Genomic DNA, 22,960 nt, shown 5'->3' on the forward strand with positions numbered 1-22,960 from the left:
TCTATCACAAGAGATTATAAAAGTGAGAAAGCAAGAAACAGGTTAAAATACAAGGTATACAAACCTATAAATAATTCACTCAGAAGAATTAATGACAGAACAAATTGATAATGTTCTAGAAGTTGTTCATTAGGCCATAAAACCCCTTACTGAAGCTTAAAGAACAGAAACGCTGATCAAAAGGTAGTAACATCAGACAGCCACAATATTTAAAATGCAAAAAAAAGAAAAAAAAAGACCCACCACTGTATAAAACCCGGAATTTAAAAACATTATCTTTTGAGCCACTGAGGGAATAACTAAAATTGTAATATCAAGGAAATAACAGTGATGAAACATTCAGCCCCAATTTAGAATTTACTCTTTAATTAAAAAGTAAGCACTGCTCAGATGAAACTGTTATCTTTCATATATATGCAATTTTTAAAAAGAATGGTAAAAAGTAATTTCAACAGAAGAAATTAGGTAAAAACTTCAAATAGACCAAAAGAAGGAAATTAATGAATTAAAAAAGGAAGAAAGCCTGAAAGACATTTGAAATTTTCAAAATATCATTTCTCTGGAAATCTAAGAAACTCATCCATTTTTAAAGCCACTAATGAGCTTATGTGGTCTGTTATTTTTTAAATGTTTGAAAGAAACACTGACTACAAAGTAAAATATTTTACTTTATAAAAATACCGATTACTATATTGGCCTAAGTAAGTAAATCAATGTACTGTGATTACATACACAATTAAAATTTGAATCACCAGTATTTTAATTTTATGATTACAGACTTTTAAAGTAATTCTTACCTTTTTGCTATTTGATTCTCAAGATGTTTAACTTTTTCTAGTAACTCTTTCTCAACAGTTTCTCTCTCCAATTTAAACTCTTTTAGGGCAGTCTGAATAGCTGCTTCTTTTTCAAAATTAAGCTTCTGAATTAACTGTTCTCTGTCTTGTTCCTGGCTCATGACAAGTTCCTCTTTGTCTTTCTCAAGTTTCTGGATAGTAGCTTCATACTTCTCTTCCTGTTGGATGAGTTTTTCATCTTTTTGTTTTTCAAGAGCACTCAATTCTGCATCCAATTTACTCTGCAGTTCAGCTATTTCTCCTTTCAGGTTTTTTTCTATTTCAAATGCTTGGTGATGCAATGACGTTACTTTGTTTAATTCAGCTTTAAGAATATCAGATTCTTCTTCATGTCTACTAATTAACTCCGAAATGCACTGATCTTTTTCAATTGTCATTAAAGTTCTTAGTTCTGCCAAGCCCACCTGATAGTTTTCATTATTATCCTGAATCTTTTGGTTTAGTTTACTTATCTCTGTTCTCAAATTTTCTGTCTCTTGTTCAAGGAGAGATTTTAAGGTCTCCTTCTGCTGGGCTCTGCTTTCTTCCAGCAAAATTTTTATTTCATCAGTTTCTGCTTCCTTCAACGCAAGTTCAACCTCTAACTTACATCTCATGTCTGACAAATCTGAAACCTTGAGTTTTAATTCCTCTAGCTGTTGTTCTTTTTCCTGGATTACTGTGGCGTGAGACTCTTGTATCTGATCGATTTGCTGTTGATTTTCCTTTTTTAATTTCTCCAAAGACACTCTGTGGTCTGTTATAACTTTCTCAAACTCCTGTGTGTGCCTGACATGCAGAGCATCCTCTAACTCCTTTAGATGACTTTGCTCTAAGCACTGAAGTTCTGTCCGCAACAACTGCATCTTCTCAACATTTTCAACATGGAGCTTCTTTAAGTCTTCTAACACTATCTCTCGTGATTGTTTCAGTTCATTAATTTCACAATTTTGAGTGTGCATTATATTTTCCATCTCTAACAATTTCTGATCCTTTTCATTTTGCAAGCAGATGACAGCTTCCTTTTCATGCTTAACCAAAGCAAATTCATTATCTTTATTTTGTAAAACCTCCTCAAGGCACACCAAGTCTCCTTTCAGCTTTTTAATTTTGTTTTCATTTTCTTCACTTTCCTTTACTAATGCATCAAGTTTGCCTTCATATTCACTTTTTAAAGACTGCAGTTCTTTTTGATGTTTTTCATTTAGTGTTATTTCCACACAACATTTTACTTTTTCAATAATATTTCTTATTTCTAATGCTGTACATTTTAAAGAATTTGAGAAGTCACACTGTTCTTTCTGTACAAATGTTCTCAAGTGGCAAAGGTCTTCCTTGATGGTCTGTATACTGAAATGCGAGTCTTGGGCAACAACTCGACATTTTTCCAATTGGACATTTAGAGAAGTATGATCTCCTAAATCCTCTTTACCACATACATTTGTATCCTGCATCCGTCTACTGTCTATTGCATTGATAACAGATGAATAGAGTGATTCCACCATCATTTCCGGACTCTGTGGATCACTAATAGGATTAGGAGATGACAAATTTTCTTCTATTACAAACTCATTTACAGCAGACATAAAATCTGATTCAGGACTTTCTGCTAATGAATCCAAGTCTAATGAAACCTGGTGAATAGTCTGTTCTATGTTTGGATGGGGGATAGTTTCAAAATCAAATGTATGTGCATCAATGCTATCTGGAGATAATTCTTCTAAGGGACATACTGCAGGACATAAGGGATCCTGAACAGTGAGTGGCGGAGGAGTTCTCGGTGAGGTAGTAGTTGCAATTCCTGTTGCACTTTCTATCCTTGGTGAGGAAGCCGACTGTGGGGATGTCTGACTCATGGATGCCTGGAAAAGAGAGGGATAGGCTTACAGAGCTGCAGCAACAAACATTTTACACTAATGAAACAAACCACCTAAAAGAACTTAATTTGCCTTTTGTTCAGTCAGTAGATCTGTAATGGTCTGTGACATTTCATCCAAACTTTGTGCTGCTTTTACCAAATTATGTAGAGCAAGTACATGCTGGTGTAGAGGTTCAAAATCACAAAGTAAGGGGACCCTGAAACAGAATGCAACCAAATTAGATTTGTGATTTCACAATGAAAAGATGGATACCTACAATGAAATATTTCGATCTATGTCAAAAAAACCTATAGGACATTATCATCCCCTTTCAGTCAACATCAGAAATAGCTTAAGAGGCCTAAGACGTAATCATTATAGTGATGAATTAAAAATCTCCCACAGTATACAAAAAAATCAGAGTAACCACTAGAAAAAAATTAATTACATGTAAGGCACTAATTTCCTTTATCTTCATTTTCTGATCATTTGCATATTCCCTAGAAATTTCCTAAAGCAGCATAGGAAAGTCAGTCTATCATAAAATATTTCTATATTCTGGCATCTCCTGAGATTATTGGTGCTACTTTCCACAGCTCCAAAATAATGAAACATTTTACGATGGTAACTAAAGTAAAAAACACTAATGATATTTACCTGAGGAGTGGCTGAACTTCTGAAGGACAAAATGACTGAAGAAACTGTAAATCTTTTAATGAAATATCTGGAAGTTCACAGTCAAACTTTCGAGGCTTCTGTGTCTGTACCAAAAACAAACAAACAAACAAACAAAAAAACCCAAAAAACATACAGGACAAATTTATAAATCCTTTTTTACTATAATTTCAATATAACAAAGAAGCAAAAATGCTACAAGTAATTTACTGACATGTAAGAAACAGAATAAAATAAAAATGACCAACATGGCATACTATTTTTCTGAGTTGTAAATGACTGGGAACCACAGCTGTTGGTGATCAACTGATGTGACTTGTTCCTCTCTTTCTCATCAGCTTTTTAAAAATGGAGTAGTATCCAGTTAACATTAAAGGAACCCATTTTTCACCAGCACATAGGCTATTCTTAAATTTTTCTTTAACTTATAACATGACCATGAAAATCTCTCTAGTCTTAGCCCTTTGTCTATTCCTATCAGTTATTAGGATGCCTTGTTGTTTTAATATGGCAAAAAGTTTTTTCCTATGTAACAGGTCCTTCCTTGCCTTTCACCTGATCTTTTCATTATTTTAAAAAATACAAAATCTTAGTCAATTTCGGCTTCTTAAAAAAAAAATTACCTGGTAATTCCTACCATTTCTCTGTAATATTGCCAAGAAACAGAACTTTTAAAGTAACACCAATTGTTTCAATCATTACCGAAGCAGATTTAGAGATGTCAAGATGCTCTTCATTAAACAGGGGTCCTAGATAAATGAGTGTGGGAAACCCTATTACATTGCTCATTCTTAGATGTTAAAAAATACATACATTTATGGCCTAAGAAATCCTGCAGTACAGAAACATGTTTAATAGCTAAGCAGTGCATCTGAAGAGAAAACAAACAAAAAACCTATAGCATTTCCCAAACTTCTTTGACCCGTGGAATCATTTTTTTTGTGAAATAAAATGAATGGTCCCCAGTAATCCTGGTTTAAAAACACAACTTATTTTTCAGGGTTTCAACAAAGGCCACCTGAAGAGTCATCTTATTCTGATTTGTAAACACCTGAATAAAATGAGGGTGGTAGTGGTGAAGAAAATGAAATGGGGAGAGGACAAAAGGAAAAGAAAGGACAGGGAGGTGGAGAGAAAGAAGGAGGGTAAAGATAAAGAGAATGAGAGAAGGGTGAAGGACAAAGACAAAATAAAATCTACTCCTACCAATCAACAGTTTAACAGAGTAATGTGGCTTATCCTCCTGTGTTATGAAAACTCTTGATCAAAAACTATGAATATACTTTAATAAAGTTTCATGACAACTGGCTTTTAAAACCAAAAATATTTTTAATGTTAATAAAAAAAATTCTATATGCTTCCGAAAATAAGGTTCTGAAGTAAGGTTTGAACACATACAAAATTTACTCATGGTTAGACAATTAATACATACACAAAAGGATGAGGGCCAGGAGTCCAATCCCCTAAATAGACGATTTCTTAAAAAGGACTTCCCTGTGTAAAGAAATTAACAATATGGTTATTTTATAACTTTATATTTCAGAGGGAAAAAAATCTCTGGTTTTTGAAAAACAAATTAACAATTTTTCATATTTAAATTTTAACAATGGATTCAACTCTACAGACCTTAAAAGGAATGTTTCTCCAGATTTCAATGGTAAATATCACATACATGCTATTTAAGAACACATTCATATCTACAGCTTTTTTCATTAAAAATAAAAGAACACTTACTAAATAACTTCCCAAAGGATTCCCTTTTTGACTTTTCAGCTTCATATAATCGCTTTCCATCTTTGACTAAAGCACCAGCCCACTAAGAGGAGGAAAGCTTACATTAATATCACACACCAATTCATTAAGGCTTATCCACAATGAAAAGAGAATTCAACTTGCATACCTCCCTGTAGTGTTTTATGAACATTTTTCTCCTTACAACCTCAACAACAGCTAAGCAGTACATCTGAGGAACTGTACTAAGAGCTTCAACAATTTTGACTCTTTCTAACAGTTCTATTACGAGGCGGAGCAAAGCTTGCAATTTCTCTCCATCTTGATCAGCATGAAGCATTACAAAGCAACACCACCTACAGAATAAAATTGAGACACAAACTATAAAAATAATCTAATCCCAAATTAATCAACCAAACAAGTATTTCAGTATAATGATAAGAGAAAATGACTCCAATACTTGGCAGAAATTTAAAAAATCACTTCTAAACATCCAAAATTAGATGTAAGAGAATCACTTACTTCAGTCTGACATGTAGGTTATTTGCTAGTTCTTGTTTGGCAGTGGTACACTTCTGTTTAATATCCAACAGTTTTCTATGATTTTGCAACATAATCATCAACTGATTTGCATGACTCAGGCACAGATCAGGTAAGACAGATGCATCCTTCAAGTTTTCAGCTCTCATCTGATTAGCTAAAAATCCCTTTGAGAGAAAATATTTTAAAAGAAATTAACTTTGTTTCATGTAAGACATCAACATTCATTTAAGAGGAAAATCTTTGTTAAACATGAACTGTTCTTCGTGAAGTAAAATGAATGGTCCCCAGTAACCCTGGTTTCAATGAAGATTTTAAAATCTACTATCCTGAATGTAGATATGTTCATGTTGGGGGGGGGGGGGAAGAAACCAACTGGGAAGACAGAGTAATTTATCCAAGGACACACTTAATAGTCAAATTAGAACTAGAACCTATGTGTCTAGACTCCTACTACACCATGGGTCAGTCAGAGCATGTGACATTAAATAAAATATGGTCATTGATTTTAAGCCATGAAATAACTGACTTAATCTAACCAAAAATATTCAATATTATTTTGTACCCTTCCCCAAATGAATAACAATCAACTGACTGCACTTTTTATTAAGAAGTCATTCCTCTCTCCAGTATTTCTGGACTATATTTTGTTCCACTATATACATATATCAGTGCTCATATTAGAATAACTTAAATGTGTAATTTTACAATACATTTTATTATTTGGTAGGAAAAATAACGATTATATTTTTTCTTAGCTATCCTAACTCATTTATTTTCATAGGTGAATTCTGAATCATTCCGCTAAGCAGGGACTGTGTTCAGGCTATAAATTAATTTAGACAGATCTACCATATTTAAAATAAGGTGGCTGTGTGTAGAAAACATTAAAAAAAAAAAAAAAAAAAAAAGAACAGCGAACACTTAAAAAAAGGTCCAAAGACATTTTGATGAGGTTATTACTAAGTATTTTTATTGTATTTATAGGTTCTTTCTCCTACTTTGTTTACTAAACAGTTATTGTGTTATAGAAGTTTTATAATTTGCATGTCCATCTGAATGCCATACTTGCTACTGTAAATAATTATCTTTCTAGGAACTTAACAATATGGCCAGCAATAGCACGTCTTCTAACTTTTTGGTAGTTCTCTCTCTCCTTTCTGTTTCATGTCTTCCTAAATTCCAAAAAAATATTTAAACTTAAATGACATGTATTAAAGTCAAAATCATTTAATATCTGAAAATAAGACAATTTCAATAGGAATTTTATATTTTACTTCCCTTTCAATATGCTATATGCTCTACTGTGGCTATATTTTCTCTGAATTTAAAAACAACTTACTGCTTTTATCAATTGTGTTAAAATCTTAATAGATTTTCCACTACTTTTTACTGAATCCAAGAGAAACACATAATCAATTGCCCAAACTAAATTCCAAAACATTAATAAGGAATTTCCTGACACCAAAAGCACATACATCCAAATGTTGCCAAAAGAAAAAAAATGTAAATCTGCTTTCAATAAAATAAATTCTATATTTGTTAAACCACCCTTAGTATAATATTTAGCCTAAGTAGACAAATCCCTAAGAAGTACAAGCTTCTTAAAATAAGTCATAGGAATGAAAAGTACAGCATAGGGAATATAGTCAACAATACTATGATAATGTTTAATGGTGACAGATGGTGATTACATTTATGGTTGAGTAATGAGTAATGTCTAAAATTGACCAGTCACTATGCTGTAGACCTAAAACTAATGTAACACTGTATGTCAATTATGTTTCAATAAAAAAAGTTTAAAAAGTAGAAAAATCCCCGATGTCATTTAGTATTAATATTTTTTATGTGTAAGGATTGATAACTACATGATGTATGAGTTTAAAAGAAAATTACATAACTGACTGAGTGAAGATGGAAGGCAGAACTTAAACTATATCACATCCTAATTCTGAATTTCACTAGGTTATCTAATAAGAATTAAATAATCATGACAAGACTCAAAAGAAATCTTAACTACTTGTTACTCAGTACTTACAACTCCCCTCAAGATGTATTCTGTAAACTTTTGGTTTAGGAAGCAGATTCCCTGCTATTTTCTTATTTTGTTGATAATCTTTAAAGATAAAAAGATTACTAGAGAAATAATACATACTGAATAAGTTTTCAGGGCTCCAGGGTTAACATTGCTTCACAGATCTGGTTAAGTTTCTCTGTCAGATAAGGTAGGAGGGTCTATAAACCTCCTCAGAAGTGCTGTGGTTTAAAAAAAAATTACTCTCTTAAAGCTGCCTGAACTGGTCTTTATCATATATTTAGGCAATAAATCTCCTTCCATTGTCTTCTCCCGTCTTTCTCTCTCTCTTTTTTTTTTTTTTTTTTGAGAGAGTGCGAGAGCGCAAGTGAGGGTGGGAGGAGCAGAGGCATGGAAGGAGAGGGAGAATCTTTTTTTTTTTTTTTTAAAGATTTTATTTATTTGACAGACAGAGAGACAGCCAGCGAGAGAGGGAACACAAGCAGGGGGAGTGGGAGAGGAAGAAGCAGGCTCTTAGCAGAGTAGACTGATGTAGGGCTCGATCCCAGAACGCTGGGATCACGCCCTGAGCCGAAGGCAGACGCTTAAGGACTGCGCCACCCAGGAGCCCCCAAGAGAGCGAATCTTAAGCAGGGTCCACACTCAGTGCAGAGTCTGATGTAGGGGCTCGATCTCACAACCCTGAGATCATCACCTGAGCAAAAATCAAGAGTCGTACACTCAACTGAGGTACCCAGGTGCCCCTTTTCCCTTTTACGAGTGGTTAGAAGATTTAATTGCTATGTAGCCAGAATGAACTAGACAAAATTGTGTTTATATAAAATCTAAAATCAACTCCTCAAATAGATTAATCTGAATTTATCTACTTTCACTGACCACATTCTGAAGGAAATACTGATAAAAAAAGAAAATATCTGCAATGGAAAAAAAATATTAGCTGTAACAAAACTAACAGATGAGACATATGCAAATAATGAAATGTAAAAGATTCCAGACCACACTAAGGGGAAGTCAAACATTTCACAAACTCAAGGCTACACTAACTCAAATTCTTTTTTTTTTTTTTAAAGATTTTATTTATTTATTTGACAGATAGAGACAGCCAGTGAGAGAGGGAACACAAGCAGGGGGAGCAGGAGAGGAAGAAGCAGGCTTCCAGTGGAGGAGCCCAATGTGGGGCTCGATCCCAGAACACTGGGATCATGCCCTGAGCTGAAGGCAGATGCTTAACGACTGAGCCACCCAGGTGTCCCTACACTAACTCAAATTCTTAATATACATATATATATATATATTTTTTTCTTTTTTCTTTTTAAGGGGTGGGGAGAGGGAGAGAGAGAGAATCTTAAGCAGGCTTCATGCCCAGCTTGGAGCCCAAAGTGGGGCTCAATTTCATGATCCTGAGATCATGACCTGAGCCAAAATCAAGACTCGGACCATAACCAACTGAGCCAGTCAGATGCCCCTCATTCTGTAAGTACTGACTGTGTACTTACTACAGGTCAGAAAACTGTAAGGCACTGTGAAACAGGGCAGTGAGGAAGAGAGACTAGAATCCTACCTTCTTGGAGCTTATGTTCTTTTCTTTGTTTCTTTCCTAATTTTTATACCCAACGTGGGGCTCAAACTCATGACCACAAGATCAAGAGTCATGTGCTTTTAGGACTAAGCCAGTCAGGCACCCTGGAGCTATATTCTTAAAGAAGGAATTTCATTAAAAAAAAAAAAAAACAACAACAACAACCCACATATTCACTTAAATATAATTATGACATAGGCTAAATACAACATGCTAAGAAGAAATAAATCTGATCCGATAAAGACGAAAATCAGAGTAAACTTGTCTGTGGAAGTCATGTCTCAGTTAAAACCCTTGCCTCTATACATCCCTTGGCAGCCAAACACCTAAAAATACAGGAGTGAAAAGCTGCTCCAACAGCCACATATCACCTAACTTAAACAAGTTATCCCTCGTCTCTCATGAGCAGATTTAGAATTATCTTATTATAGCCAACTTCTCTCAAAGCCATTCACTCAGGCAAGCCCAGCTGACATCTATGGATCTTAGTGCCTTGATCTGCGTCTATTTTTGTTCTGAATATGTAACACACTTATATTAAAACGTATGTAGAAACATCAAAAAAATATTCACTGAGGAATAATTAAATGAGAATTGCCTCTCAATGTCAAAAAGGACTATACTACTTCACATATCAGTATCAAAGAAAAACATATTTTTTAAAGATTTTATTTTATTTGAGAGAGTGAGAGAGAACGAGAGAGAACGAGCTGGGGGAAGGAGCAGAGGGAGAGGGAGAAGCAGACTCCCTGCTGAGGGGCTCAATCCCAGGACCCTGAGATCATGATCTGAGCTGAAGGCAGACGCTTAACCGACTGAGCCACCCCAGGTGCCCCAGAAAAACATATTTTTTAAAAGTAACAGTATTATATTTTAAATATTAAATTCTATGAGCTACTATAGCTTAAAACATTAGCAAAAGATGGGAATAACTTAGGGGGAAAGAAGATGGTTAGACAGGGTACTTCTATGATCACAGGATGCCAAAAATTAGTTTTGAAATTTTCACAGGAACATGTCTACTAAATTTTTAACCCCGGAAGGGTTAGCCCTGGAAAGCCAACAAAAATATAGAAGCAAACAAAAAAGAATCAAGAAATGCTTCTTCTATTTTTTAAAGAAAATAAAAAAGTACTATTAGCTCCTTCATCAAGCAACTACACTTCCAGAAAAATGAAATCCTTGCATTACACAACTCCATTTGCTGAATCCAATGCAGATGAGAACATCAGCATCACATTTTTTTAATGCAACCAAATATAAACCATTCATCATAGCTGCCTGACTATAGAAGAAATAAATACCAAACCCCCCTCCCACACCCACACCCTCCCTCCAAGAGATTTGAGAGCAAAGGAAGAGAGAAAACTGATTATCTAGATAAGAAAACCGGAAGTCCCAGTTTATTCAATCAGAGAAAGAGTTATAAAGAAATCTGGAGATTTTAAAGGAATGATGAGTTCATAAAATTAAAAACAAAAAAATGACTAATACATCTGATTACATCATAATTTAAAATTTCTGTGTAACAATCTTTATAACACTATCAACAAGGAGACAGCATCTGTATTATTTACAACAGACAAAGGATTATCCAGATTATATATAAAATAAATTCTTACAGAAACATAAGGATAAAAAAATTGGCAAATGACAATTTAGAGGAAATAGATGGCAAATACTGATATAAGGGAAACTGTTCTTCTCATTAATTACTGGGAGTGTTGACTTATTTTTCCTTTATGTAGGGTATATTATAACATTACTAATTAATATTTAAAAGGCACAAACAGCCTAGTATAGCAATTCCATTATTGGAGATTGTCCCTAAAGCAATACTAGAACATGCACGTAAAGATAGAGATGTACTGGGATATTAAAACAATGTTTTTAAGAAGAAAAACTGGAAGCAACCTAAATGACCATCAAAAGAAGTCTGGTTAAATAAATTATGTTTGATTCATTCTACTGAGGGTTAAAAAAGAATGACACTGGAAAAACAACAAAAAAATCAGAAATTCAGAGCTGTCTCAAGTAATGGAAAACTGTAATTTAATGGTAATGCAGACCAAGCTTCCTGTGGCATGAGTTACTAGAAACCTAAGAAAGCAGTGAAGAAGGGCCAGGATCTAGGAGGAGGAAACCTAGGGAGGCCAGTTAAGCAACTACGAATGATTTGCCCTAGAGACAAGTGCTGATTCCTAAAGAGGAGCCCAAAGTTAAGAATAAAAAAAAAAAAAAAAAAAAAAAATCCTTCTGACACTCAAGGAGCTATGAAATAAAAAATTGGAGATCAGTGCCAGCCAAAGGAAGTCGCAATGGAAAACACTTTGTATTAGTACCCCAAAAAGCTCTATCCTATGGAATAAGAGTATACAAAAGTAGACTGGCCATCACAAGGACTGGAAGACCAACTTCCCATCACCTAAATCCCTGAGGTTGGATTAAGATGATATAAGATTGTGACAGACCCTACCACATGCAAACAAATTCTCTCTAGAAGTGTTATCCTAAGTTTCGTATTTCCTGGGTTTTTGTTTTGTTTTGTTTTTTTTTAAGATTTATTTGTCAGAGAGAGCGAGGGAGAGAGCACGAACAGGAGGAGCAGCAGGCAGAGGGAGAAGCAGGCTCCCCGGTGAGCAAGGATCCCAATATAGGACTCGATTCCAAGACCCTGGGATCATGACCTGAGCCGAAGGCAGATGCTTAACCAAATGAGCCACCCAGGCAGCCCCTAGGTTTTTCTTGTCAAAAATAATTAGGCACATGAAAAGGCAAAACCACATGAATTTAAACTATAGGAAACAACAGAAAACATCCACAGACAAACAGACACAAATAATGGAGTTAACAGATACAGACTTTTAAATTACTATATGGTTAATGTAATCAAGAGCTGATGGATGAGTCTGAGTATCTTGGTAGATAATTTGAAACTATTTAAACAAAAGAAACAAATTGAAATTCTAGAGCTAAAAACTAAACAAAAACTATAAATCAATAAATGGATTTAATAACAGCTATTCACAGCTAGAAAAAAAATTAATCTGGGTGGAAAGAATTACCTGGAATAAAGCACAGACAGATATAATGATGGGAAATTCAGGAAACAAGGGTAAATGGAAAGAATGAGATGAAAGGTCTAATACATGTGTAACTGGAATCAATGAAGAAGGGAAAGAGTAAGGCAAAGGCAATATTGAAGAAAAATTGATTGGGAATTTCCCCAAAAGATATGCCACTAAGCCACAGTTTCCAGTAGTACTACAAGCCCAATGCACATGAAATACAAAGAAAACCACATCTTGTCATGTTATAGTAAAACTGTTAAAAACCAAACCAAAGGCAATGTGCTAAAAGTAAATCACTGACAGCCTAGGTTCTAGATCCAGAGAAAACATCCTTCAGAAATAAAGGTGATTTAAAGAGATTTTCAAATGACAAAAACTAAATTTGCCACTAAAAGATACTACAGGATGTTCTAATGCATATCAAATTTACAAGGATGCAAGTGTTACTTAAAAGGAAAAAAGCTAATATGCAAGATAGAACAATAAATAATTTTTAATAATAAATTTTTAAATGATATTTTTTTTTTTTTAAAAGAGAGCAAGTGACTGGGGTGGTGGGGCAGAGGGAGGGGTGGCGGGGCAGAGGGAGGAGAGAATCTTAAGCAGGCTCCACATCATGCACGGAGTCTGATGTGGGGCTCAATATCACAACCGTGATATCCTGACCAGAGCCAAAATCAAGAGTCAGATGCTTAACTGACTGAGCCACCCAAGTGTACCCCAAATTTTTAAATTTTAATTTTAAATGATAAAAATAATCCAAAGGGCAAAAGCAGAAGGTATATAACTGGAAGAAAAATTAGAAATAGTAGATTTAAGAACAAATAGTAATTATAGTAAATAAATGGACTAAATATTCTAATCAAAAAATTTCTCAACTTACTTTGAGGCCATCATATAAACTTGATGCCCAAACTTGACAAACACATATTAAATGAATAATACACACATAAGATAATGCAGTTTGCCAAAATGTTAAACTCAACCCAGAAATACATAAAAAAGACAACATATTATGACCATTGTTGAGTTTATTTCAAGAATCCAATGATGGTTCAAGATTAGAAGTAGACTACAACTTTCTTAATCTGATAAAGGGTTTCTATTAATACAAAGAGAAAAAACTACTAGTGTGAAATATCACTTTCTATAGATCAGGAATTAAACAAGGACACCTACTATCACATCCTACTCAGCAGTGGTACTAGGATTCTAAGTCAGTGCAAAAGCATAAGATAAAGGGGTTCAGTTCACAATAAGGTGGCTGGATCCAAAATCAGGAGAAAAAAGAAGAGAGTCTGGGAATTACAGATGAATTCAATTAGGAAACTGTAAAAATGCAATAAATATTTAAAACTTATTTAAAAAGAATAAAGCAAGGATAGCCATGTTTTATCTACCTACGACATACTGTGTACAATGCCATGCAGGTAAAATAAAACATTCATACCCATTTTTATGTTCTAATATTAAGAACACAATAGAAAGGAGGAAAAATACTGGCAGAGGAACATTAAACTAGAAAAGTATATGTTAGAATCAAGCTTATGCAAAAGTCAACTCTTTCGCTGTTTTGCCAGAGTGGATGGAGAACAAAGTCACTAGCATGGCAGTGGCAATTCCATCACTGTGTTTTGGTTATAAATCTGAGAACAGGGTTCTTGGAAAATTGCATTAAAGTAGATCTAAAAACCTAACTATTAGTAATCTCTAAGATTTCATATTTTCCTCCTGTCCTTTACAAATCTCATGTATTCTTTTTTAGTTTTCTGAGGGGGGAGCAGGAACACTCAATGACTGCTTTATCACGTTCTTTCCACATGTTTTTTCCCTAGCCGCGGACAGCATCTTCATGGTTTATCTTTCAGTTACTACCTAAAGTGGCCTCAGCTCACTTTATTTTATCAAACCTGAACATTAAGAACGTGTCTTCTTCCTTATTACACGGAAACAATACTATTCATCAACAATAATCAAGGATGATGTAAAATGATCGTGTATACCAAACTGGTATTACATATAAAACACTGGTATAGAGAAATCACAAAGTGCTTTTCCTGAGAGAAGTTTGAAATGAGCACCTGAGCGAGTTCCTTCTGTTCATTCACCAGTCTGCTGCAGCTAGCAATCATCTGGTCCAGGGCATAGAGCCGGTCTTCAAGTCCTTTAATGGCTTTCATATTCTGATTATCAAGTTTGGCAATAGTTTGACGACATTCTGCTATAAATGGTCGAATAATCCTTGGATCAAGCTAAATGACAACAGAACATATGAATGAAGTTTTCAGCAAATAGTTTAAAATATATTTTTCACTATTTTGATACATAGCTCAGAGGAAAATAAATTGCCAGCTCAGAGGAAAATGAAAAATATAGAAAAGTAAAAGCATGGGGAATCTAAGTTATACTTTCACAAAACTGAGAGCAAGATAATTAATAAAAAATAACTGATTATATTAGAATACATAATTAGGGATATATTGCCAGGAATTATAACCTTCCAATCAGAGCCATAATTTAATGAATCCTCAGTATCACACAGAAAATGTTATTTTTAAGGTCTTATAAAGTAGAGTTAAAACACATTCTTTGGGTCATTAATTGTCTTAAAACTCTAATTTCCCTCAAAACATATCAACATCTTCAAACGGACTTCCCTCCTGGATGTATCTTTATTTTCAGTCTCTATCTCCTACAGGAATTTGCTTGATCAACCCAACTTTCTTATTCTTCAATCGCTTCTGTTCCCTGGCTTTATTTCCACAAATTTTCTGGAATTCATGGACCCTAACAAATTTCTTCCAACACTGTTCCCCTTCCCTTGAAAGAATACACTGGCAGTGTTTTTGCATGTAGTCTCCATAAAAACCATTCTGCCAAAGATCACCAATGACCTCCTTTCACTTGAGGCTCTTATACACTGAAGACAATCTTTCACAAACTCTGGAAGCTTTGGGGCATTACCTTACTGGTTCCTCCACAGTACCCTTCTCTGGCTCCTTTTCTATCTAATCCATAAATACAGATAATCCAGAAGGACTACGCAGTTAGCCCATTTTTACTACTTCTTATATGATTTCATCATTAAGTATATCTATGGAGCTCCCAACCCTTTGGGATCAGTAATCCCTGATCCTTCTCACAGATTTTCAGCTTGCGTTTCTGACTACTTACTAATATCTCCATGTGAGTATCAATCACTTTATCTTCTATTATTTTTAACTCAGTATAGTTGTCTTTTGTTGAAATCCCTAAATGGCTTCCTTCTGCCCACAATGACATCCAAAAAACAGAGCATACAGTAAAAGCTTCAGTGATTGGATACCAGTAAATCTTTCCAAGGCTTATCCTCTTTTCAAATTGAATAACCCATTACATCCAGACAAGCCCTGTGGTTCTCTAGCTCTGATCTTTCTTCATACTGATCATCCTGCCTAGCTGTTTGAAAGCCCACCTTTGCCTCTACATAAAGGTCCTAGTCAAATACTGTCTCCTTCACGATGCCTTCCCTGATATCTACAACCAAAGGACCATAAAATATTTAATATGTTTGGTACACGAACATAAAAAGGCAGTTAAAACTCAACTATTTAATGTTATTATCAATAGTCCAGTGTAATTAGTAAGAGGCTGCATTTGCAACGCTACAAAGACGTTAACAGAGCCACTACTTAAAGGCAGCAGTTGCCCAATATAAATGAAAACCTCATATATGTTAACATTTTCTCACTTTTCTTGATTTCACAGAAACGGAGGCCAAACTGCACACATTTCTGATCCAAATTATTATACAAACCAAAGATTGGCCATAAACCATTAAGGTGATAAAGGGCTAAAAAAGAGGATTACAATAGATTCAAATTTTTAGCTTATGCAAAATTACAACTACACATGGACTTCACATAGCAATGATTTAAAGAAAAAACAAACCCCAAACCAGGGCTCCTGTGATAGCTCTGAACTTCATAATTCACTGAACGTATAATACAACTACACTGACAACATGGAAGAGTATTTTGTAAATCACCTGAGTAGCAGTTACACAACTTGACTTCCTAAAATCTTATTCTACTTAGTATTTTATTTCATTTGTCCACCGGTAATAAAAATTAAAATTTCTAAATGGAGTCGCTGGAGAGTTATTTTTTTTTAAAGATTTTATTTGTCAGAGAAAGTGAGAGAGAGCGCGCGTGCACAAACAGGGGGAGCAACAGGCAGAGGGAGAAGCAGGCTCCCTGCTAAACAAGGAGCCCGATGTGGAACTTGATCCCAAGACCCTGGGATCATGACGCAAGCCGAAGGCAAACGCTCAACCGACCAAGCCACTCTGGCGTCCTTCTGGAGAAATTTTTAAAAATATGTATTTTAAACCACAGAATTCTATTAATAATTATTTAGGAAATTTTCAATAATTGAACACAGTGCTACACTAATATTTTATTTTTTGGCTTTTCCATTGATATCTAAAAGGATTAATATTGTTACCTTAGAAGAGAAGAAACTAAAAATTTTCTTACCCTCTCCATTTTTCCCATCCCACCTCTAAATCCATGCCCAATGCAGAGCAAGCAATATTTCAGTAACATCACAAAAATCCTGAAATACTACAATAGTCAATAAATTATGCTGTTATTAATCTGAACAGCTTAGAAATGAGCTAAATGCACATATTTTCAATTATTAATCATCAGATATACAAATGTTTGCCTTTTATAGTATAACCTGAACTAGAATATCCAAGATTCATTCTAATGGGAACATACTATAACCTAAGAAAATAGTACACAAAAATGCAGCAACAATTCTAAATTTTACTTGGTATACGAGGGAGAAAACTAAATAAGTCATGAAAATGCCATCTATTAACCCACCCAAATATTATAAAACAGAGGATTTGAATGATGTATGGATGACATGAGTAATAAATGAATGGCAGTGCCAGGATTTGAGCCCTTATGATGCTCAATCTTAAGCAAGTTCCATAATGCCTATGTCCTGACTAGTTTCCTGAAAAAAGATCTTTGATTTAGGCAGTTAGAAATACATGTTACAAATACTATTGAAACTGGGATTAGTATGTAAAAATGATGGCTTTAAACAGGATTTGCTTTTATAAGAAGAACATCAAACATTGGCATATTTTAAAATTCACTGGCAAATAGTACTACTACTATCAGATAATCAAGTAGGTTAGTTGTTATGGGTAACTATGTAATAAATGTGAGATAAAAGGAAGGCATCTCTGATGAGAGAGAAGTCCCATATTCAGTTTGATCTATCTTTAGAAATGCCATTAGTGGTATTAATAATAATACATAAACTACCAAGAGGAGGAAAATATTAATCTAATAAAAAACCATGACAAGTGCTACTGATTATGCAGTATATCCCATTAACACAACATTCCACACTGTAAAATACAGGCAGAAATATATAAACAAATAATAAACAAATTCTTCAGAATGTATTTTCATTGCTTTTGAACAAAGTTTTTTTAATCTAATGGGCATGCACAACTGAAAGCACTGTATTATACAGTATTTTAATTATTATTATACAGTATTTAATTATTATTACTGTATTATACAGTATTTTAAGCTATGCTAACTCATTTTATAACAAGTGACTATAACCAAATAAAAATTTATATATTGCTTTCACAATATAATGGCCATATAACCTATCACAAAGACTTCAGATACTCTTGTTATGTACTATGAAAGTAAATATTAACTTAGGTCAGTAATGTGACACCCTAGTAATAATACTATAGCTAACTTCTCTTTTCTGTAGATATAAATTCTTACGACTTTTCATTAAGCCAGAAAAGGATCATTGTTTCTTTTTTTTTTTTTTTTTTAAAGATTTTACTTATTTATTTGACAGAGAGAGACAGCCAGAGAGAGGGAACAGAAGCAGGGGGAGTAGGAGAGGAAGAAGCAGGCTCCCAGCGGAGGAGCCCGATGTGGGGCCTGATCCCATAACGCCGGGATCACGCCCTGAGCCGAAGGCAGATGCCCAACGACTGAGCCACCCAGGCGCCCCTGAAGGATCATTGTTTCTTCTCTCTTGTCATGTAAAGTGAATAAAAATTATATGGCTGTGCTGGATTTCATTTAAAGGTGCAAATGCGAAGCCAATTTCAAATTTTTTTTTTTTTAAAGATTTTATTTATTTATTTGACAGAAACAGCCAGTGAGAGAGGGACACAAGCAGGGGGAGTGGGAGAGGAAGAAGCAGGCTCACAGCGGAGGAGCCTGATGTGGGGCTCAATCCCATAACGCCGGGATCACGCCCTGAGCCGAAGGCAGACGCTTAACCGCTGTGCCACCCAGGCGCCCCTCAAATCCTTTTAAAGGGGATTCTCCTCATAGTCTGCAGCCCTGTTCTCTGACTCATACAAAATAGTAAATTATATATATATATAATATATATATAAAATAGCACCCTAATTACAATCATGGACTTGCCACTTGCATGAATTAAGAATTTTTAGGCTACTAAAATGTCAACATTTTAAACAGGAACAGTAGTTTTCATTCCTTTTAGGCAGTAATCTTTGCATAATATATTACATACTTCCATGCCCTGGCAAATGTCTTAATTGAAGATTTTTCTGATGACAAATAATAAATGGCCAAAAAGAAATGCCTCCTTTAAAGGATGTCATCAAGGAAGTGGAAATTTGAAGAATTAAGAAGAAACCTAGAATTTAAGTTTTCCATTTTGAAAGGTATGTGCTATTTTCCAGGCATCCCAGACAATGTATTGCCTTTCCCAATACTCAAAGAACAAGTCTCTTTCCCAATCGACTGCCATTTTAAAAAAGGTTAACGATCGTGCCCATTATCTTTAGACAACAGCAGCCTTCAAATTACTACTTTGTTATTTCTGTATAAGTGAAACATGTGCCCATCAACTTCCTTTCTGACTTCAAAGATTTTCTATCAGCTTATGGATCATATATTTTTTTAAATATTTATTTATTTTAGAGAAAGAGAAAGTGAGAGAACCTAAATTAGTGGGGAAAGTGGGGAAAAGGGGAAAGGGAGAGCAAGAATCCAAAGCAGGACCCTGAGACTGTGACCTGAGCCAAAATCAAGAGTTGGCTGCTTAACTGACTGAGCCACCCAGGCGCCCATGGATCATATTTTAAGAGCTATTTATTCCCCGGTGTAAAAGGTTTTGGAAGTATATCTGAAGAAGATCTTAATCCAAAATACAAGCTCACTATAATTACAAAATACAACCAAGAACACGACGTCGAAATTTTGAATTTGAAAATATCTCAGGCAGATACAGTATTTAAAACTTCTTTTAAAAGTCAGAAAGAAGTTCCCTCTAAGGGGATGGTGATTAGGAAGATGCACACAGATTTTCAGGGAAATGAAAATGCGCAGAATTTTCTTTTGGGTGGTGGTTACTCTGTGACGTAACCACTCAAGAACCTGTATACGTCACTGAATGTAAATCATTCTCACTGCTAAAAAACCTTTTTTAACTGTAAAAAACCAAAATTTTATCTTTAATATTTTCCAAAAGACCGTGAAAGTTCTATAGCATTTGTAAATGTGAACATCTGATCCATTATTGAATTATCTTAAAAATATGGTAGGCTAGAGGTGGCCAAATGTTAACATTTACCTATTTACTTAATATTTAGAGAGTGTTCCATTCTTATGGAATAAGAAAGAAAACATTAAGACTCCTCAAGTTTTACCTAGCAGATGAAAAAGCCTAACTGTTTTGGAACAAATTAAAGGATAGGAGATATTAAAACATCTAAGTAATATTACAAGATCAGAGAAAAATATATTTCAAAGTCCTATCACCAAAATCTATACCATTCGAGTAGACACTTCAAGACTCTACACTGCAGTAGAAATTTTACATATATGACCTCTAAGAGTCTTCACAAATTTACTATCAATTCATAAATAAGGTTACAAGTGAAAAGATTTGATTTGTCTAAGGTTGAATCCTTGTTTATAAAGTCTCACATCAAGGCTCAATATTTCCACTATAACGTGTTACCATTCTCCCATTATATAAAACATTTAGTAAAATAATATAATTTTGAGTAGTTGAAATGACCCAAGAAATATCAAATTAACATGACTTACTCTGCTCATGGAATCAAAGCATTTCCTGACCAATGATTCCACATCATTAGGTCTATCTTGAACATTTATCCAGTCTAACAAAGAAACATTAAAAAAAGGCAGATCACCGTCTTTAGCATCTACTGAAGTTTCATCCTGCTGGACAGTACTTTGACAAGATTCCCTAATTTCTTTTCCATTTTCAGCATCTGTGGTATCTGGGGCTATATGTTCCACTGACTTGTGAAATGAGGTTAACAAGGACTGGCTAGTTGTTCTAGGCATATCAGGAGAGAGCACCAGTTCAGTGGAGGTTTTCATTTCAGCCTTTTCTGAGCCTTCATGTTCAGGTAAAGAATCCAGTCTTCCCAAACATTCCCTGTAACTATGTCTGGTTAGGCACTCCAACAGTGGAATCTTGGCCATTACTGAAACCGCAGTTCCTAAACTTAAAATACAAAAGATCTGTCAGTAAAATTATGGGACCACTCTAGTTAGAGATTAACATTTTGAAAGAAATACCATTTAATTATTATACACACAAATATTATGATCTCTCTATTACATTATGCATATATAGTCTATGTTCTTTAAAAGAAACCTAGTTAGACACAGAAGGGTATCATTAACACATTAAAATACCACTCTCAAGTAAAGGGAGCCAGCTTATACTAAACAAGCAGACACATGGTTTATCAAATATTATGATATAAAAAATTCAAATTAAAAAAAAAAGATTTACCATAGCAGTTCCTTAAAGTATGACTTTAAGTCAATCAAATATTTTTTGATAAGTTGAAAGTACAGGATAAAATTAATAATCCTAATAAAGATTAAGGTAACTCTCACATTCATTACACCCTATAGACAGGTAGATGTATGTTGTCAAAAGGCATGGGGAAGATGAAATATCTATGATTTGATTTCTGTAGAACATTTGTGAAATGACTCAGCCTCCTACGAGAAATTAACATAAAAGAACTTCCCAAATAATAGTTACTTGAAAAGGTGGTTGTATAAACTCTTTCTAGTCTTAAGTAATCATTCCCTTCCTTCCCAAGATCAGTCACATTGGCAAGGCCGAAATCTTCTAATTCATACCACAAAATAGAAAAATTTTAATTAATGAGGTTCGTTTTAATTAAAAAGAAATATGTTACTTCCTACCAATTTAATTCAAAGTAACAAAAAATGTAAAACTAAAAAATGAATGTAAAAATTCAAAGCGCACACACAGACAACAAAGGGCTATATTCTTGCTGAATTATTGCTGTATTTCTACATTCATTATAGCCCTTTTCAAAAGCAACCACTCTCTATCAGATGTGCTTATATGCAAAGCACCAGAAAACCATCTAAATGGCTTCTTTCCATCTTAGCAAGCCTACATCATATAGTAATATTTAAAAAGGAAAATAAAAATGTCCTTGATTGCTGAATGTTTGAAAACTTTTTCATTTCTGTTCCATTTCTGTTAGATGTGTTACATTTACATTTTGCCTTTAATGTAAAATTGGTAGCAGGGCACAAAGGAGACAAAGATTCTTAGGTTTGTAAATGATTTAGAAGTACTTTGAGCACTTTACATAAAGAAAACAAGGTAAGAAAAAGAAATATGGGAGATCCATAAAATAGGTAAATAAAACTGACCACAATTAAAAAATTTTAGAGTCTACAAAAGTCATCATAAAAGTCTCAAAAAATGAACAATTATAATAAACAATTATTAGAAATGAAATCACATTTACTGAAAACTGATAAATTGCAAAGGTGTTTTAAAAAACATCTTATACATTTTAATGGCAAACATACTGAGTAAGTTTTAACTTGATGTCTTCTATGGATTGCAGATAATTTGAATAAATACTTTCAAACTTGAAAAGTAGTTTTTGGTAAGAATTTGAACAGTCCTCCAGATTGGCCATGATTGCAGCCCAGCCTTGGTGTTGAAGATGTTCATCGTGGACCAGACCTTCACAAAAAGAGCAAAGTTTCTTGGCAACTTCATACATTTCCTGAAAATGAAGAAACACAGCAAAAGAAGGTAATGTTTGTGTGCATGTTTGCATATGTATATTTACCTGTATGAATCAGTGTAGTCTAAATATATTTTAAACAAAGCACTGACAAGGGAATGTTTTAGTTTATCTTAGTCTTCCTATTTGTTGTTGTAATATTGAGAAGGAAGAAAAACTCCTAATTTACTGCTGCCGGTAGATTATATTGGTGGAGCACCTACAGAGGGCAATTCAACAATAACTATCCAAAGTAAAATGGCATCTATTGTTTAGCAGAGTGATTCATCTTATAGAAATTTACCCTACAAAAGCTTAAACAAATGAAAAATACTGAAAAGTTCTTTATTTCAACTATAAAACAAAATGGAACCCACCTCATTGTCTATCAAAAAATTACGTGCATCTATACAATGGAATTTATCTAGCATTAAATAATATATATATATATATTCGGAAAAATTTAAGAAGATCAATACACAGTAAATTTAAAAGGTAGGCTGGATTCATAAAGTGA

General features: G+C 34.1%; 1 protein-coding gene across 4 annotated transcripts in view; it reads right to left on the bottom strand.

Annotated features, from left to right (window-relative positions):
- Nucleotides 1-22,960, bottom strand: part of RB1CC1 (RB1 inducible coiled-coil 1) — a 90,953-nt gene that overhangs the window by 35,122 nt on the left and 32,871 nt on the right. For all 4 annotated transcript variants that reach the window (XM_048212387.2, XM_026516482.4, XM_026516480.4 and 1 more), the window contains exons 6-15: nucleotides 22,241-22,443; nucleotides 20,450-20,876; nucleotides 14,408-14,578; nucleotides 5,624-5,808; nucleotides 5,271-5,457; nucleotides 5,105-5,186; nucleotides 4,803-4,864; nucleotides 3,353-3,456; nucleotides 2,786-2,912; nucleotides 798-2,698 (exon numbers count right to left, since the gene is read on the bottom strand). In XM_048212387.2, the coding sequence (XP_048068344.1) occupies nucleotides 798-2,698; nucleotides 2,786-2,912; nucleotides 3,353-3,456; nucleotides 4,803-4,864; nucleotides 5,105-5,186; nucleotides 5,271-5,457; nucleotides 5,624-5,808; nucleotides 14,408-14,578; nucleotides 20,450-20,876; nucleotides 22,241-22,443 (3,449 nt within the window). The remainder of the gene's footprint in view (nucleotides 1-797; nucleotides 2,699-2,785; nucleotides 2,913-3,352; nucleotides 3,457-4,802; nucleotides 4,865-5,104; nucleotides 5,187-5,270; nucleotides 5,458-5,623; nucleotides 5,809-14,407; nucleotides 14,579-20,449; nucleotides 20,877-22,240; nucleotides 22,444-22,960) is intronic.

The sequence above is a fragment of the Ursus arctos genome, unplaced genomic scaffold (assembly GCF_023065955.2).
Source record: "Ursus arctos isolate Adak ecotype North America unplaced genomic scaffold, UrsArc2.0 scaffold_6, whole genome shotgun sequence".
Classification (NCBI taxonomy): Eukaryota; Metazoa; Chordata; class Mammalia; order Carnivora; family Ursidae; genus Ursus; species Ursus arctos.